At 46.1% G+C, this 18,750-nt stretch overlaps 1 protein-coding gene across 4 annotated transcripts in view; it reads left to right on the top strand.

Annotated features, from left to right (window-relative positions):
• LOC119973336 (copine-8) overlaps nucleotides 1–18,750 on the top strand; it is a 449,311-nt gene that overhangs the window by 282,473 nt on the left and 148,088 nt on the right. For all 4 annotated transcript variants that reach the window (XM_038811212.1, XM_038811215.1, XM_038811214.1 and 1 more), the window contains one exon: nucleotides 1,343–1,384. In XM_038811212.1, coding sequence (XP_038667140.1) covers nucleotides 1,343–1,384 — 42 coding nt within the window. The remainder of the gene's footprint in view (nucleotides 1–1,342; nucleotides 1,385–18,750) is intronic.

Genomic DNA, 18,750 nt, shown 5'->3' with positions numbered 1-18,750 from the left:
ACTTCAGGTGTATAGAGAACTAGTTAAATTGGCATTATTCTCCGTAGAGCAGAGCAGGTTAAGAGATTTAATAGAGGCATTCAAAATCATTAAGTGTTTTGATAGAGTAAATGAAGAGAAACTGTTTCTAGTGACAGAAGAGTCAGTACCTAGAGGATATAGAATCATAGAATCCCTACAGTGCAGAAGGAGGCCATTCAGCCCATTTAGTCTACACTAACCCTTTGATAGAGCACCCTAACCTGGGCCCACGTCCCTGCCCTATCCCTGTAACTCCACCTGACCTTTGGAAGTATTTTGACACCACTTCGCATTTGCACTGGGCACTGCATAACCCAGCTGGTGCGAATGTTTAAGTGGTTCCGGTTATGTCCAGCGTGAAAAGGTGTAGAAATAAGCACTTAAAATGTTGGCAAAGGGCTGACTATCAGATTGGTTACTCGATTGTTCTTAGCTTTGAACTAGCATTTGGAGACTGGTGAGCAGAGCTCTGCGTGTGTGAGTGCTCCAGCAAAGAGATTCACTTTATCTAGCGACTAGTCCAGTATCAAATCTTGTTTTCCCTGAAGCTGTGTTTCTCCAAGATGGTGCCAGAGTACTTGTAATATATCTATGTTCTTAGGGACACAAACATATTAGTACCATTCCATGTTCTCGATAAGTCATACCTAATGCTAACTTGGAAATAGAACCCTTGGGGGTTGGAACCAGATTTATCAATACAATGGTTGCATGGCTTCGTCAACAAGTTATTAACTTCACGGCATTATGGACTATAGCCAGAAGGATTGTTACTCATTTCACAAGTGACTATTAACAGTTATTAGTGATGGGTATGCTCATTTCCACTAATTATTGAATGTGATTGAAAAACGGATGTACTGAGAACAAATTAAATGACAGCCACTTGTTTTTCTTTTTTAATAAATATTTTTATTAGCTTTTTCATTTCTTTAATATAAATTACATTTCACATATTAAATTGACATTTAACAATCCCTTTCTCAACCCAAAGGCAATTAATTAACTAATTATCCTTCCTTTTAGCTGCTGAATGAGGTTAATTCCTCATAGTGAGATTGTTTTTTCTAATCACTAGCTATTTTACAAACTTTAGTTTTATTTTATTTTAGTATTATGTGCTATGTCGAGTTATGTTGGATCTTTTGAAAGCATTCTTTATTTGACCTTACATGGCTACGTTAAATGATTATAAATATTGTGTGCCAAAATTATTTTTGCCAGAGACAGCTGTGCATATTTTCTAGAATCAGCAATTTACTGTTAATCGAAACAAACAGGCATAATATCGATATTTATCTTGTTTTAATATTATTGACAGAACTATCAAAGTGGAAGTTTATGACTGGGACCGAGATGGAAGGTAGGACTCTTTCATTGCTTTGCTTTCCTGAATACACTGCTTTCTTGCTGACTGTTTTACTTCCAAATTACAGTGCACAAAACCAAACAACTTAACTGTGCTACTTTTGTATTACCAAATTTGCCATATCATCGAATATATGTCATCTCTTTCATAGCATGGCTGCGTCCCAATGTAGTTAAAGGATTGGAAATTCAGCACTATCTCAGAAACACTAATTTACTGATTCTGTGCTTGAGCAATGAGCCTTGCCTGTTGGGAGCACATTTTATGGGAAAGCAGGCACACATGTAATAAATGCCCATCCATCAAAGTTAATGGAGGAAGAGTGGCAATTCATATTAAAGGCCCCAGAGTAACAAATTAATACTCATATACTTGAATTCTGGAAACCTTTTCTACGATCACAATTTTTCCTTCCCCCGCCAATGGGTTTTAAGCCCCGGCCCCGGGTGGGGGGCTGGATTGGGAAGTGGCGTAGGGGTCTGAACTTGAAGGAACGGGATCCCCACCGCGTTACTGCCTGTCCTGACCACGTAGCGATTTTGTGCTGGAGCGGACAAGACCTCCAGCAGGAATCCTGCCCTTGCCTTAATTTTGAGGCTGGGGGGAAGATTTACCAGGAGGTGTGGGGGGGGGGGGGGGGGGGGTGGATTGCCTCCATCAGATTCCCCCTTATGACTGGCACCCCTTAAGATCCAGTGGCCTCTGGAACTCGTCCTCCTACCTGCCCCCCCGCCCCGGCCTTTCCTCCGAATGTCATCCCTACTTCCCTACCCTCCCTATGACTGGTCCCGGAACTTAGGCTCAGGCATGTTGCTGCACTCCCGCTTCAGTCCACTGCAGCTCTTGTTGATATTGGGGCTGAAGCATTGCCGGTCAATCCGATGGTTCGGCAGTTCTCTAAGGCAGGACTTCCTCCCACGTGATGAGGTGGAGGTCCCACCTTCAGCCACTAAACACACATTCAAGCGTGAAATGGTTGCAGGGTCTCGCTGACTTTTGAAATAGCCATCCAAAAAAATACAGGCCTAGGCGGATCTTTGTGTCCTTCAGAATTTGGTGTGCTTGCATCCTTTTCTAACTAACATACAAAGCATTTGAGCCGAAACATTGTTAGTTTATTGGGGGGCAATTCTACTAATACTGTGGTTGCACTTCACTATATTATCATATGTATTACACCTGACTTTATCCTCAAAATCCTCAAACTTTCTGCCATTAATACATTTCTTTCCTGATACCATTAGGTTATACTGTAGCAGGCAGGTGAACAGTTGTAACTGGAGCTTGACAGCAACGTGAATGCGAGTGTGGGATAACATTTCTACTTGAGAGAAGACAAAACATTTTGGCTTTGATTTTTGAATCGATTTTCAATCCGTAATAGTCTGTGTAGTTGAGCCTGATGACCATACTCACTTTTTAAAATAAATTTAGAGTACCCCATTAATTGTTTCCAATTAAGGGGCAATTTAGCGCAGCAATTCATCCAACCTGCACATCTTTGGGTTGTGGGGGCGAAACCCACGCAAACACGGGCAGAATGTGCCAACTCCACACGAACAGTGACCCAGAGCTGGGATCGAACCTTCACTCCATGAAGCAGGAGTGCTAACCACTGTGTCACCGTGCTGCCCTTCACCACACTCAATTAGGTATTATTTACCATGTTGGGTTATTTTACAACATTGACGATATGATCTCGAGCTTTTAAATGTTTGTTATGATAATGCTGGGAAACGTTTGCCTGTTTGAAAGGTTTGCAAAATTGTTATTCTTTAGGATCAGGAAGTCAGGTAATAGGAGGAACAGCCTAGCCAATCAAAGCAAAATACTGCGGTTGCTGGAAATTAGAAATAAAGACAGAAATTGCTGGAATAACTTAGCAGGTCTGGCAGCATCTGTGGAGAGAGAGACAGAGTTAATGTTTCGAGTCCAATATTATACTTTTTCTTTTGAGTTCCTAAGGTGGCAGGAGAAGGTAGTAAATCTGTTAAAAGGCACACAGGATCCTTTGCTCATCAATAAAGGTACAGATTTCAAAGTCATGGAACTTTGCTGAATCTTTACAAATTGCTGGATAAATCTCAGAGTGGTTAGCCGGATTCTGGAAACCATGCTTCAGAAAAAGAAGTCAGGTCCTTTTAGAGATGAAGAAGAGATTTACCAAAATGGTATTAAGTGGAAAGATTAGAGAAGCTAAGGCTGTACTGTCTGAAAGGCAGATGCAACAGGAACTTTCAAAAGGGCTGTGATTATATACATAAAAAGGGAAATTGATGGGGCTACAGGGAAAGAACAGGAAAGTGGGACAAACTGCTCAGTTATAAATTACCATCAAAGTGCAAAACTGTTACCGATGGTCTGAGACACAGGACTGAATTTTCATTTTAGAGGTGGGTAGCAAGAGTCGGGCGATTTCCCTCGTCGGCACACCTGCCTCTGGAAAAGTTCCTACAAAGGTGGGGTGTTTAATCTCCCGCCACTCCCAGATACACCTTGGTGGCAGTCACAGGGGCTGCCGAGTGCCAAGAGGGAGTTGGCTAATGGTGCTCTGGGACTTTGTCCTAATTGTTTTAGTTAAAATTAGACCTTCTAGGGCTCTCTCCTTCCCCATGCCCACCCCCAACCCCCACATACATTCCCTATGCTCCATGCCAACCCATGGGACCACAAACCCCCCATTTCCCTTCATATGCTCCATGCCAGCCTATGTCCCTCCACCCTTCCCCAATGTCCTCATACCTTTCATGCTAACCTATGCCCCTTGACTCACCCCCAAGACACCTCACACCCTACAAGGCAACCCGTGACACTTCCATGCCTACTTCCCCTGTGGACATTCTGTACAGAACCAGTGAACCCCAAAGTAAAGGGGCTGGTTTAGCTCACCAGGCTAAATCGCTGGCTTTTAAAGCAGACCAAGCAGGCCAGCAGCACGGTTCAATTCCCGTACCAGCCTCCCCAGACAGGCGCCGGAAAGTGGCGACTCGGGGCTTTTCACAGTCTAGGGGCTGTTTAGCACAGAGCTAAATCGCTGGCTTTGAAAGCAGACCAAGCAGGCCAGCTGCACGGCTCAATTCCCGTAACAGCCTCCCCGGACAGGAATGTAGCGACTAGGGGCTTTTCACAGTAACTTCATTGAAGCCTACTCGTGACAATAAGCAATTTTCATTTCATTTTTCATTTCAAATGTGGAAAAGCTTTTAAAACAATCATTCATTCACAACCATCTTCCAGAAAATCTGTTTTTACAACAGCCCTATAAAGTGTTGATCAACTCAGCTTTTAAAGTACAAATAGCAGAAACAGATTAATGGATGCCTGTTAGGAAATATCTATTCTCGAAAATGGAGCTAACTGGGGAGAGTGCAGGATGTGGACTTGTGACTCACACCCTCATCCTGTGCTGCTGAAAATTGGAGGTGCCGGGAATTGTGCTGCAAATCTCAGAATTGCGCTCTATCTGCCATTTGTAAAGCTCCTCGGAGTCACTGCAGCACCGCAGAAATCAAGCCCATAGTTGTACGTTCAGCACTGGAGGATTTAGATGAGGCAGGGCTGCCTTTGATACACTGACTGACCACGCCTCAATGGTAGTAATGACATGTGCATGACAGGATTTAACCCAGCACTGAATATGGATTAAATCAAGTCCATATGGCCAAAGGCGGAGAACATCCAGACATGTTCTTAATGGCCAAAGTATGGCTGAGTAAGACTTTCAGTCCAGCACTTTGGCCTCAACATGATCCTGTTTGAAATTGTAGGAGTGGTGTAATTAGAGTAATCGAAGTGGGTGAGCTATCTGAATGCCCTTGGGTGGGGGACAAGGCAAGGAGAAGATGGAACATTTCATATTCTCTCTAGGAACCTTTGAACACTGTTCTGAACGTAAATGCTGGGAGGGGGTGGGGTAGTGGTATTTTTGCTGGACTAGTACTCCACAGACCCATTGGAATGCTCTGGGGATCCAGGTTCGAATCCAAATTCAATAAAAGTCAGTAATGAAAATTCTAAGGATGACCATAAAATTATTGTCGATTGTCGTATAACCCCATCTGGTTCACTAATGTCTTCAAGTGACATTCAATTCTGCTTACATGTGACTCCAGATTATCAGCAATGTGGTTGACTCTTAAATGCCCTGTCAAACGGCTTGGCAAGCCACTCAGTTGTATCAAGCCACTACAGAGTCTATGAAAGCAGACGGACCACCCGCAATTGATCTAAGCACTGGGAAGGACAAAGGCTCAGCCAGCCCTGTTGGCCCCGTAAAGTCCTGGAGGCTAGTGTTCACAGACTAGTCAAACATTGTTATTCTCATGGCCATCCTTATGGAATTGTGCTTTACAGATAATGGTCCGGATTTTGAGCCCTGCCACGCCACATTCCGTTTCACCCCCCCGGCAGGATGCTTCGTTGCACCAGCTGGCCAATTAGGTTTCCCATTTTGTAGCTGCCCCACGCCGTCGGGAAACCCCTGGGCTGCAGGCAAAATGGAGCACCCCGCCGGCAGAGAATCCAGCCCAATGTCCCAGACACCACCATCACCACCCCTGGGTATGTCTGTCTCACCGGCAGGACAGACTCAGCAGGAGTGATGCCACAGTGGTATTCAGTCAGGAGGAAGCTGCCCTGCACAATTGGCCAGGTGTGTCGACTCCAGACTCCTTGAAGTCTCATGGCATCAGATCAAGCTGGGCAAGGAAACCTCCTACTGGTTGCCACCTACAACCCCCCCCCCCCCCCCCCCCCCCCCCCCCCCCCCGCTTGCCCCCTTAACTGACTAATCAGTACTCCTCCATGTTGAACACCACTTGGGGGCAGCACTGAAGATGGCATGGGTGCAGAATGTAGTCTGGGTGGGGGCTCCAAAGTCCATCACCAGGAATGGCTCATTAGCATTAGTACTGACCGAGCTGGCACTGTGGGCCTTCAGGAGCAGCAGAATTGTATTCAGCCACAATTGTACTCATGGCCCAGCATATTTTCCACTCTTTCATTACCAACCAAGCCAGGGGATAAACCCTGGTTCAATGAAGAGTGCAGGAGGGCATGGCAGGAGCAGCACCAGGCGTACTGAAAATTAGGTGTCAGCTTGGTGAATCTACAACACAGGACTACTTGCATGCCAAACAACATAAGCAGCAAGTGATAGACAGAACTAAGCAATCCCACAATCAATCAGATCCAAGATCTGCAGTCCTGCCACATCCAGCCGTGAATGGTGGTGGACAGTTAAACAACTCACTGGAGGAGGAGGAGGCTCCACAAATATCCCCATCCTCAACGATGGAGGAGACGACCAAAAGACAAGGCTGAAGCATTTTCAACAACCTTCAGCCAGAAGCCCCAACTGAATGATCCATCTGTCTCCTCCTGAGGTCTTCAAACTCACAGATGCCAGTCTTCAGCCAATACAATTCATTTCATGTGACATCAAGAAATGGCTGAAGGCATTGGACACTGCAAAAGCTATGGGCCCTGACAGTATTCCAGCTCCAGAACTTGCTGCGCCCATATAGTCAAGCTGTTTCAGTACAGCTACATTACAGACATCTACCCAGCAATGTGGAAAATTGCCCAGGTATGTACTGTACACAAAATGCAGGACAAATTGAACCCAGCCATTTGCTGCCCCATCAGTCTACTGTCAAATCATCACTAAAGTGATGGAAGAGTTCACCAACAGTGCTATCAGGTGGCACTTACGTAGCAATGCCCTGTTCACTGATGCTCAGTTTGGGTTCCGCCAGGGTCACTCGGTTCCTGACCTCACTAGAGCCTTGGTTCAAATATGGGCAAGAGTTGAACTCCAGAAATGAGGTGAGAATGACTGCCCTTGACATCAAAGCAGCATTTGGCCAAGTCTGGCATAAAGGAGCGCTGGAAAAGCTGGAGTCAGTGGGAATCAGGAAGAAATCTCTCTGCAAGTTGGAGTCACACCTAGCACAAAGGAAGATGGTTTTGGTTGTTTGAGGATAATATTCTCAGTTCCAGGACATCACTGCAGGAGTTCATCAGAGTAGTAACCTAGGCCCAACCATCTTCAGCTGCTTCATCAATGACCTTCCTTCCACATATGGTCATAAGTGGGGATGTTCACTGATGATTGCACAATGTTCAGTACCATTCATGACATACTGAAGGAGTCCTTATCCAAATGCAACAAGACGTGGACAATATCCAGGCTCAGACTGTGGCAAGTAACATTCATGCCATATAAGCATCAGGTAATGACCATCTCGAACAAGAGAGAATCGAACCATTGCCCCTTGACATTCAATGGCATTACTATCACTGAATCCCCCACTATCTACATCCTGGAGGTTACCATTGACCGGAAACTGAACTGGACTAGCCATTTGGCTACAAGAGTAGGTCAGAGGCTAGGAATCCTGTCGTGAGAACTCCCCTCCTGACTCCCCAAAGCCTGTTCACCATCTGCAAGGCACAAGTCAGCAGTGAGACGGAATAGTCCCTCCACTTGCCTGGATTAGTGCAGCTCCAACAACAGTCAAGAAGCTTGACTCCATCCAGGACAAAGCAACCCGCTTGATTGGAACCCGATCGACAAATAATCACTCCCTCTACCACAGCCACACAGTAGCAGCAGTGCGTGCCATCAACAAAATACACTGCAGGAACTCACCAAGGCTGCTTAGACAGAACCTTCCAAACCCAAACCCACGACTATTGTTATCTAGAAGTACAAGAGCAGCAGACACATGGGAGCAACACGAATTGGTGGTTCCCCTCTGAATTACTCACCATCCTGACTTGGAAATATACTGCAGTTCCTTCACTGTCACTGTGTCAAACTCCTGGAACCGCGTCCCTAACAATGTACCCAATGAGTGTACCCACACCAACTGGAGTGCAGTGGTTCAAGAAGCTCACCACCACCTTCTCAGGGGCATTTAGGGATGGGCAATAAATGCTGGTCTGGCCAATGACGTCCACATCCCTCGAAAAACAATCCTTCTTGGTTACTCATGTACATTTACATTTCCAAGCGTCAGTATTCCCACAGCAATTGCCTTGTCTTCCCAGTTAAGGGATAACAGTTCAGCTCTGGAGTTGCTGCAGGACCTCTGCTCTGCACATCCCTGCATACACCAATCTGTCTCATAGTACCTCCATTTGGGTCATTAACTCATCAATAATTAGACTCAAGCTATGAAAATATCTGTGCTTTCTGGCAAAGTTCATCCATTAATTGGTTCATGGCTTTTGCCCACCAGATGAATGGGGTCACTCGAAAAATTGTCTGCTGATAGAACCATAGAATGCTGACAGTGTAGAAGGAGGCCATTCGGCCTTTCAAGTCTACACTGACCCTCTGAAAGAGCATCCTATCCAGGCCCACTATCCCGCCATATCTCCGTAACCGCACCTAACCTGCGCATCTTTGGACACCAATGGGCAATTTAAAATGGCCAAACCACCTAACCTGCACATGTTTGGACTGTGGGAGGAAATCGGAGCACCCAGAGGAAACCCATGCAGATACGGGGAGAACATATAAACTCCACACAGACATCCAAGGCCGGAATTGAACCTGTGACCCTGGCGCTGTGAGGTAGCAGTGCTTGCCACCATGCTGATAGGCAGGGCTTGTGCAGGGTACTGCAATATTATAGTTGTATTGGGGTTGTGTGTGCATTGTAGAACTCTGATTTGCATAAGTTAATTATCACTTAATTTAGGTGCCTATTTTGCAACCTAGTCCAAAATCATGAGAAAACTACCAGGAAAGTGGTGGTACATGTTGGGCCTGAGGTTTTGCTTCCGACGGAGAAACATTGGGCGGAATTCTCCGCTCCCGGGAAAAATCGGGAGGGCCGTCGTGAAACGGCCGAATTTCACGACGGCCTCGGAGGCTGCTCCTCGTCCCCTATTCTCCCCTCCTGGCGGGGCTAGGAGCGGCGCTCCGCAACTCTCGGCTGCGGGGGCATCGCGCCGAGAATGACGCGGCCGGCACGCCTAATGACGTCAGCCGCACATGCGCAGGTTGGCCGGCTCCAACCTGCGCATGCGCGGCTGACGTCACGACGCTGACAGCTCGCACCCGCGCATGCGCGGTGGCCGCCTTTCCCCTCAGCCGCCCCTCAAGACGTGGCGGCTTGATCTTGCGGGGCGGCGGAGGGGAAATAGTGCGTCTGATTGAGACGCCGGCCCGACGATCGGTGGGCACCGATCGCGGGCCTGTCCCCTCCCGAGCACAGTCGTGGTGCTCATTCCCCATAAGGTCCCCTACAAGCCCCAAACGAGCATCTCCACAACCATTTCACGACGGCAGCCGCCGTCGTGAAACAGTCGCGAACGGCAGGCCACTTGGCCCATCTGGGTCGGAGAATCGCCGGTCGCTGTGAAAAACAGCGAGCAGCGATTCTTCCCGGGGGGGGGGGGAATAGCGAGGGGGTCGTGAAATTTGTCAGGGGACCCTCCCGTGATTCTCCCAAGCGGCGTGCAGAGCGGAGAATCGCCCCCATTGTGCCCCAAGGTGTGTAAAAGCAAATCAATGGGATGAAAACAGTAACTACGAGACCCACCTCCTTCAACATTATATTTTGCCGATATGCTGCCGATGGTGTGACAAACAATGTCAGTCAGGAATCTACTTAGAAACCTTATGCGGTAACATTGGTGATCTATTCACACCATTTTAAAATGTTACTCAAGAAAATGATGCACTGAGATATTGAACTTCTAATATCCTCCACTCCACTGTGGCAGTAGTAATTTCGTTCACAATGAGAAAATGTATTGCCAATTGGAGCTCGAGCTGCTTTTTCACAGGGATTAAGGGACAATTGTAAGCTTTCATTTTTCCAGAGTTTCATTGCTGGATGTTTGAAATCGCATCAAACATCTTTCCCCAGCCAGGGATGCTGTAATGGTGATGAAAAATCTAAGAAGAAGCGGGGTGGGTTGGAGGGGAAACTAACTTTAAAAAAAGATTCATGTTAGCAAGCATAAAGTATGTTCCATGTTAGCAAAAATAAAATGCCCATGAAATATTTACGCAATATGAATTCAAATAAGTCCTGATAAATATTTCACAAAAAGTCATAAATTGTGAGTGTGACGGAAATTGAATTTTTGTCCAGCTTCCTTTCTGTTTGTGTTTAAGTAACACTTTAATCCACTTAGCTCAAAATTGGGATTATTCAATGGACTTACACAGTCCTTATAAATCATTATGTTTGCTCAGAGGTGCGGGATCGCTGACACCCTGACAGAGAGAATGACGACGCGAGCGGAAAATCTGGAGAGACTCAGGGAACGAGATTGCCTGTGGAGGGATCGCGTTACCCGATCTTTCCCGCCCCTCGCTGGCGACGTCACGCTGTTCACACCCATAAATGGCGTGAACCTTATTTTCATGGATTTTAATACATTATTATTATTGGGCCTTCCCGCCACATGATAACCCCGCTAAATATTAATACCTTACCAAAGTGACTGCCCTCAGCAATGCCCCCGGCACAACTTGGTGTGGCCAGGTTGGCTGTGCCAGCATGGTTGTGCAAACCTGGCAGTGCCAACAGGTAGTTGCAATGTGTCAGTGCCAACCTGGACCCGGGAGCAGGCCCTTGTAGGAGCCTGGGGAGGTGGGGGGAGCAGGCTGTGAGGGGGGATCTTGCAAGCACAGTGGGCAGTGAATAGCAGGCACAGGCGGGGTGGGGGGGGGGGGGGGTGCCGGTAATACTTCTATATGGTGGTGGGGAATGCCTGCAGATTGTCAGGGGTGGGGAGGAGGATCTCCCAATACCTCTGTGGTGGGGGCTGGAGGCTGTCAGGTTTCATTACTGATCAGGGCGCTCTTTAAAGATGGCGCCAACCTGTCTGGAGCCAGCTGTCGGCTTTATCAGGCTCCTCCCTGCCAGAGTGACGACAACAACCATGTCCACTCATTTATTGTTTCTTCAAAGAGAATCAAGATCCGGAGAGAAAACTGGTCTGTGCAGCTGGAGATCTGCACGCCGGTTTTCAGCCCGAGCCTGACACTTTAACAAATATTGGCAAGGTTCTGCCATGATGTCTGCTTTATTAAAAGAGCACCTCTTTGAAGAGGACAAAGTGCTTTACAAAGCTGCTAAGAGGTAATGCACCGTTAAAAACACTTCCTCTACTCAGCAAGTCAGGCTGTGGGAAGAATGTTGCATGCTTTCAATCAGAAAAATCAATTAAGCTAAGATTGTTTTGAAGTATGTGTGAGTGGAATGTTGTAAGTCCAGTGTTCTCAAATGTTCCAAGCCAAGTACATTGAATGTGTTCATGGATGATCCGTGTGGTTATCATTGTGCCTTTGTCTTTGCAGGTTATAATTTGGTTTTCCATGTTGCTTTACTGATTACTTTTATCTCATATATTTGCTTTCAACGTAAATGCCTGTACTTTAAAGGAATTCCAATCCAAATTTTATTTACTGGCTTTAGGCCATCTGCAGCATTCTCCACTGAAAGTTAGCAGCCTTTCATCAGCCACACTGCAGCCACTGGTATGGCATTGTGCAGGAGCACCAGGATAGGCAAGGGCACACAAAAGACGAACACTAAGGGAATGCTCAAGGATGATTAGATGACCTATGCAGTATGATGTAGTATGAGTTATAAATTTGGTTTAGAATGCTTATTTTATTGTGGATTTTATATTTTGCATTGTGTCACGAGGACATTGTGGTGCTCAGTAACAGAGGGATGGTAAGAAGTGTGACTGTTGGTGAATGGGGTATTGGGTTTCCGTTTGCTGCTATTACAATTCGATACGTTACTCAGTGTCATCCAGGTCTCCTGCATTATTCCTCCTCAGCTTCTCACTGTGAAGCTGGAAGCAAGGGCCGTGTTCTCATAATAGCAAGGTTATATCATATGCACCAGGCCATTATGAATCTTGATACGAACTCTGCCAAGTACTGCGGTCTGCTTACAGAGTGCTCTGGGCAGTGAAAGCATGTAAATTGTGCACTGTTCTGTGGCACCATGACTCTTGTTATGTGTATGCTGCCTACGGGTGCACGGGTTGTGCACTGGAATCATGAGCCATGCCTTCGGTGGACAGCACTTACCGGCCAGTAGCAGCCCTCTAGGTTGTCATCTTGGCTCAAATGCAGACGGTACAGCGAATTGGTGTACAATAGCGGGATTGTGACTACAGCCAGGATACTGAGGAATGTGCTGATAGCCGGCGTATGATTTCCAACCAGCTGGCCATTGAGGGAATGGAATGCTTTTGGTTGCAGTACAACTTGGAGTCAATATGTAACATCCACAAAGTGATAGAATAGAATAGAACAGTACAGCACAGAACAGGCCCTTCGGCCCTCGATGTTGTGCCGAGCAATGATCACCCTACTTAACCCCACGTAACCCGTATACCCGTAACCCAACAATCCCCCCATTAACCTTACACTACGGGCAATTTAGCATGGCCAATCCACCTAACCCGCACATCTTTGGACTGTGGGAGGAAACCGGAGCACCCGGAGGAAACCCACGCACACACGGGGAGGACGTGCAGACTCCACACAGACAGTGACCCAGCCGGGAATCGAACCTGGGACCCTGGAGCTGTGAAGCATTGATGCTAACCACCATGCTACCGTGTCCATGCAGTCCATGGCTTGTTGTGTCATGGGGAAGACTGCAGTCCTCATGAAGCCACATGCTCACTCTACCTTGTCTCTAGCAAAAGTGAATGAATCGTATTCGATTATCTTCAATCCAGAGTCTCAATAAGCTCCCTGAAGGAAACGTGCATGCCAAACAGGGCGATGTTGCAAATACTGTCTGCTGCAGATGGGAAGGAGCCGGACCTATAAAATTTCTGAACCAGGGCCACCGTCACATCTACTGATAATTCTGCTTATCCCCTTCTATCATGCTGTCTCTGCAGCAGGTAGCAGATTTGAGTGAGGCGTCCTTCGTGAAGCAATGGTTAGTTAAACACTGTTAGTTGCTGAGTTTCAGGTAGGAGAAGTACCCTGTGTACTCTGGGCAGATATGGCCTCTTACAGAGAGACTTTCTCTCCTCCTCCTCCCTCTTTTCGAAGCTTGTCTTGCTCTGTGTGACCTCTGCTCATTCTCCCTGCCTTACTCTAGGCCAAAGAGCATATATACTACTGCACCCAGGACTGGAGATGAGCGCCTTATACAGAATTTCTGAAATCAGGACAGAGCCCTTCAGTACATGCCACACTATTCCCTGCAGAGTTCAGCAGCTTTAAATGAGTCTGGAAACCACTGAACACTTCTACAATCACAGCAAGTGCCAGTTGAAATCATTCAACAACTAACCTGAAAATAATTGATGCTTTTAAATAGTACTAGCAGGGGGGTTTCTTGCTGCTAAATGCATGAATGCATGTTCAGTAGCGCATGCTTAAGAGAGAACAGTAGCTGGAGCGGCAGTGCAGACATCAAATCAGCCTTCTACCCTGACTGACTCAATGCTTTGCCGACGCTGCATACTCCCGGTGGACACATCATGCACATCTATCAATATCCTCACCAAAACAGTATCTGGTCCGTCCAGCACTAGAAGTGTGCATGTATGACAAAGGTTCCATTTTGGAGGCAATATGGTAATCGAAACACTGAAAAATAAGGCACGAGGGAGTCACGTTTTGCAGCACTAGTAACATGTTCGATTTTTAGTATCTCCCCATCGCTTGCTTCGGTAATTGTACCCTTTACATACTTCATCCCATTACCAACATGTCTTGCATAACTGATAAGTAAAGTCACCAATTCCCAGATGACCATAGGCTGCTTTTCCCTTTGAAGTGGAAAGCTGACTGGTAGTGATTTAACCTAAGGATCACCCCACCTCAGGCAAGGAGCAAAGTTGAGAAGGCGGGACCTTAATGAATAACCTCAGCCAGTACAGGAATTGAACCCACTCTGTTGGCCGTACTCGCATCACAAACCAGCTATCCAGCCAACTGAGCTAAACCGGCTGATATTATCCAGCTATTGAACCTGCCCATTTTTGTACTGGTGACTAAAGTGAAAGAGGAGGTGGAAGAAGACAATAGTGTCAAATTGCCTAAGATTATTGTTGAACAAAAGCTCCATATTATATGAAAACCCCGAGTGTGAGCAACAAAATGTCTCTTGCGCCATTTGGAAGGATTGCCAGCCTGGTTTGGAATTTATCCTCTGGATTGCTCAGAGATGATTTCGGAGGCATGGTTAGTAAGTTTGCAAATGACACCAAGATCGGTGGCATTGTGGACAGTGAAGAAGGTTATCTAGGATGTCAGCGGGATCTTGACCAATTGTGCCAGTGGGCCGAGGAGTGGCAGATGGAGTTTAATTTAGATAAATGTGAGGTGTTACATTTTGGTAGATCGAATCTGAGCAGGACCAACTCAGTTAATAATAATCTTTATTAGTGTGACAAGTAGTCTTACATTAACACTGCAGTGAAGTTACTGTGAAAATACCCTAGTCGCCACATTCCACCGCCTGTTCGGAAACACTGAGGGAGAATTCAGAATGTTCGATTCACCTAACAGCACGTTTTTTGGGCCATGTGGGAGAAACCGGAGTACCTGGAGAAAACCACGCAGACATGGGGAGAACGGGCCGTCTCCGCACAGACAGTGACCCAAGCCAGGAATCGAACCCGGGTCCCTGGTGCTCTTGAGGCAACAGTGCTAATCACTGTACTGCTATGCAAGTTAATTGTAAGGTGTTAGGGAGAGTTATAGAACAAAGAGATCTACTCATAGCTCCTTGAAACTGGAGTCACAGATGGACATGGTGGTGAAGAAGGCAGTCAACATGCTTGGTTTCATTGGGCAGAACATTGAATACAGGAGTTGGGATGTCTTGTTGAAGTTGTACAAAGCATTAGTAAGGCCACACTTGGAATATTGTGTACAGTTTTGGTCACTCTATTATAGAAAGATGTTATTCAACTAAAAAGAGTGCAGAAAAGATTTCTTAGGATTCTACTGGGACTTGATGGTTTGAGTTATAAGGAGAGGCTGGATAGACTGGGACTTTTTTCCCTGGAGCGTAGAAGGCTTAGGGGTGATCTTATAGAGGTCTATAAAATAATGAGGAGCATAGGTAAGGTAGGTAGTGAATATATTTTTCCAAAGGTAGGGGAGTCTAAAACTAGAGGGCATAGGTTTATGGTGAGAATGGAAAGATACAAAAGAATCCAGAGGGCGCAATTGTTTCACACCGAGGGTGGTGAGTGTCTGGAACGAGTTGTCAGAGGCAGTAGTAGAGGCGGGTACAATTTTGTCTTTTAAAAAGCATTTAGACAGTTACATGGATAAGTTGGGTATAGAGGGATATGGGCCAAAAGCGATCAATTGTGACTAGCTTAGTGGTAAATACTGGGCGGCATGGACAAGTTGGGCCAAAGGGCCTGTTTCCATGTTGTTCCAAAGTGGGCTTGTTCACCATAAACTCAATGGAATGCAGGGTGGGTGGGAACATTACATTGTGTCAAACCCCTGGTATATGATGTCAGTTGCAGGCAGCTTTATATCTTTGTGCCTACGGGTGTAGTATGTCTGAAAACACAAGAAGAACTCTCTGTTGAATATACCAACAGAGTTAATCAGGTTAGGATGTGCTCCCCCATAGAAGGGAATTATATTTTTGCTTAAACAGTATAGGAATGGCTGAAATCTTCTGGGAAAGAAAATAAGCTGAACATGTATGCAGTGATAGAATTTACATAGAATTTACAGTAGCAGAAGGAGGCCATTCGGCCCATCGAGTCTGCACCGGCTCCTGGAAAGAGCACCCTACCCAAGGTTAACACCTCCACCCTATCCCCATAACCCAGTAACCCCACCCAACACTAAGGGCAATTTTGGACACTAAGGGCAATTTATCATGGCCAATCCACCTAACCTGCACATCTTTGGACTGTGGGAGGAAACCGGAGCACCCGGAGGAAACCCACGCACACACGGGGAGGATGTGCAGACTCCGCACAGACAGTGACCCAAACCGGGATCGAACCTGGGACTCTGGAGCTGTGAAGCGATTGTGCTATCCACAATGCTACTGTGCTGCCCGAGGAGTTGGTCCTCGCTCAATGAACAGACTGAAGTTGATCCAGTATTCAGATCAATGTTTGGTAGCCTTACCTGGTGGCAACTGACAGACCCAGCGAATGTGGCACAGGGGTGAGGGGCTAGATTTCGAGAAGCCATGTGGGTCGGGGAAACTGGGAGTCATCAAACCTTGGGGAGGGCACCCTCCGATATTTCCAGTGACCTGTTTAGGAGGGCCTCCATTTTCTGCCCACAGCCAGCCTGTGTAAGGAAACACACCAGGCAGGCCACATGGTATGGGTTTCTCTTGCGACTGATTGATGGGTTGAGACCCTTTAATGCCCTTCATTGCCCACTTAAGGACTTAATTTGCCCCTGACTGACTTAGCCACAACAACCGCTGGTGTAATTATGGTGGGGGCAGTAGCTGGCAGTTAGGCAGCAGGCAGGCCAGACGTTGGATTAAACAAACCTCACTGCCTTCAAATCTGTCAGCAAGGAAGCATAAAATCCATCCTCAGTGCCTCTTACCTAGAAAATCAATTAATTGTTTAATAAGGCTAGTCCAGAACACTGCTGGACTAACCAGGGAGGGAAGTTTATCTGTGTGGCCAGATAAAATTATGGCAGTGCACTGGGTTAACAAATGGGTGGGAGATGATTCATTCACACAATCTTACGCTAAAAAGCTGTTATCTGGGTCATAATGTTACTCTCTTTGCTCAGTATATAAGCAGGCCACAATCAGATAGATCAGCCATGTTCGTAATTAATGTTGGTGGAGGCTCGAGGGGCCGAATGGCCTACTTCTGCACCAATCAAGCTTGACAAATCTGCTGGAATTCTTTGAACTAGTGGAGTTGACCAGGGAGAACTGTTGTTTGTGGTTTATTAGACTTTCACAAGTCTTTTGACAAGGCGTCACATAGCAGATTACTATGTAAAGTTGATGGGATTGAGGATAATGTCTTGAGATGGATAGCAATCTGCTTAGCAGACAGGAAGCAAAGAGTTGTAATAAATGGGTATTTTTACGATTCGAGGGCAGTGACTGGTGGGGTACCACAAGGATCTGTGCTGGGACCCCAACTGTTCACATTATTTATTAATGATTTGGATGATGAAATTAAATGTATTATGTCCACATTTTGAGGAGGATGCAGAGATTCTTCAGCGTGATTTGGTCAAGCTGAGTGAGTGGGTATACGCATGGCAGATGAAGTATAATGTAGATAAATGTGAGGTTATTCGCTTCGGTAGCAAAAATAGGAAGGCAGATTATTATTTGAATGGGTGTAAATTGAGAGAGGTGAATACTCAGCAGTGCTTTGGTGTCCTCGTGCATCAGTCACTGGAAATAAATGTGCAGCTACAGCAGGCAATAAAGAAGGCAAATGGTATGTTAGCCTTCATAGTGAGAGGATTTGAGTAGAAGAATAGGGAAGTTTTACTGCAATTGTTGGTGTTGGTGAGGCCACATCTGGAGTGTTGTGTGTAGTTTTGATGTTCTTATCTGAGGATTGATGTTGATTCTATGGCAAGAGTGCAGTGAAGGTTTAGCAGGCTGATTCCTGGGATGGCGGGACTGTCATATGAGGAGAGACTAAATCGGTTATGATTATATTAAGTGGAGTTTAGAAGAATGAGAGGGGATCTCATAGAAACTTAGAACATTCTAACAGGACAGGTTAGATTCAGAAAGAATGTTCCCAATGGTGAGAGAGTCCAGAACTAGCAATCATAATTTGAAGGTAAATAGGTTTATGGTGAGGTGGGGAGAAATGTCTGCACCCAGAGAGTGGTGAATCTATGGAATTCACGATCACAGAAAGTAATTGACGTCAAAACGTTATGTGATTTCAATAAGGAATTAGATATAGCTCTCGGGGCAAAAGAGATCAAGGGGGAAGGCGAGATCAGGTTATTGAACTAGACGATCAGCCATGATCATAATGAATGGCAGAATAGGCTTGAAGGATTGAATGGCCTACTCCTGCTTCTATGTTCTATGTATGTTTCTATGTAATTTTATGATTTTATGAATTCATGCATATTTTTGAACCTGTAGATGTTTCCCAGGTCCACATGAGTTACTTTAAAGTCACAAGTGGAACATCGGTACAGAATTTGCTGGCAAAATAATGGCAAGTTAAAGATGCATACTATTATTAGTGTGCATAAAATCCACCCCTTGGCAGCAAGGGAAAGATAAGGGGCAGGATTTTCTGGCCTCACTGTGGCAGGGGATGTAGCGGGTCTGCCAAAAATCTATTGACTTTCAGTGGGACCAGATGAATCCGGCGTTGGGTGGAGCCAGAAAACCTGCCCG

Source organism: Scyliorhinus canicula, chromosome 11 (genome assembly GCF_902713615.1).
Source record: "Scyliorhinus canicula chromosome 11, sScyCan1.1, whole genome shotgun sequence".
Lineage (NCBI taxonomy): Eukaryota > Metazoa > Chordata > Chondrichthyes > Carcharhiniformes > Scyliorhinidae > Scyliorhinus > Scyliorhinus canicula.
This window is presented reverse-complemented; position numbering and strand designations above follow the sequence as displayed.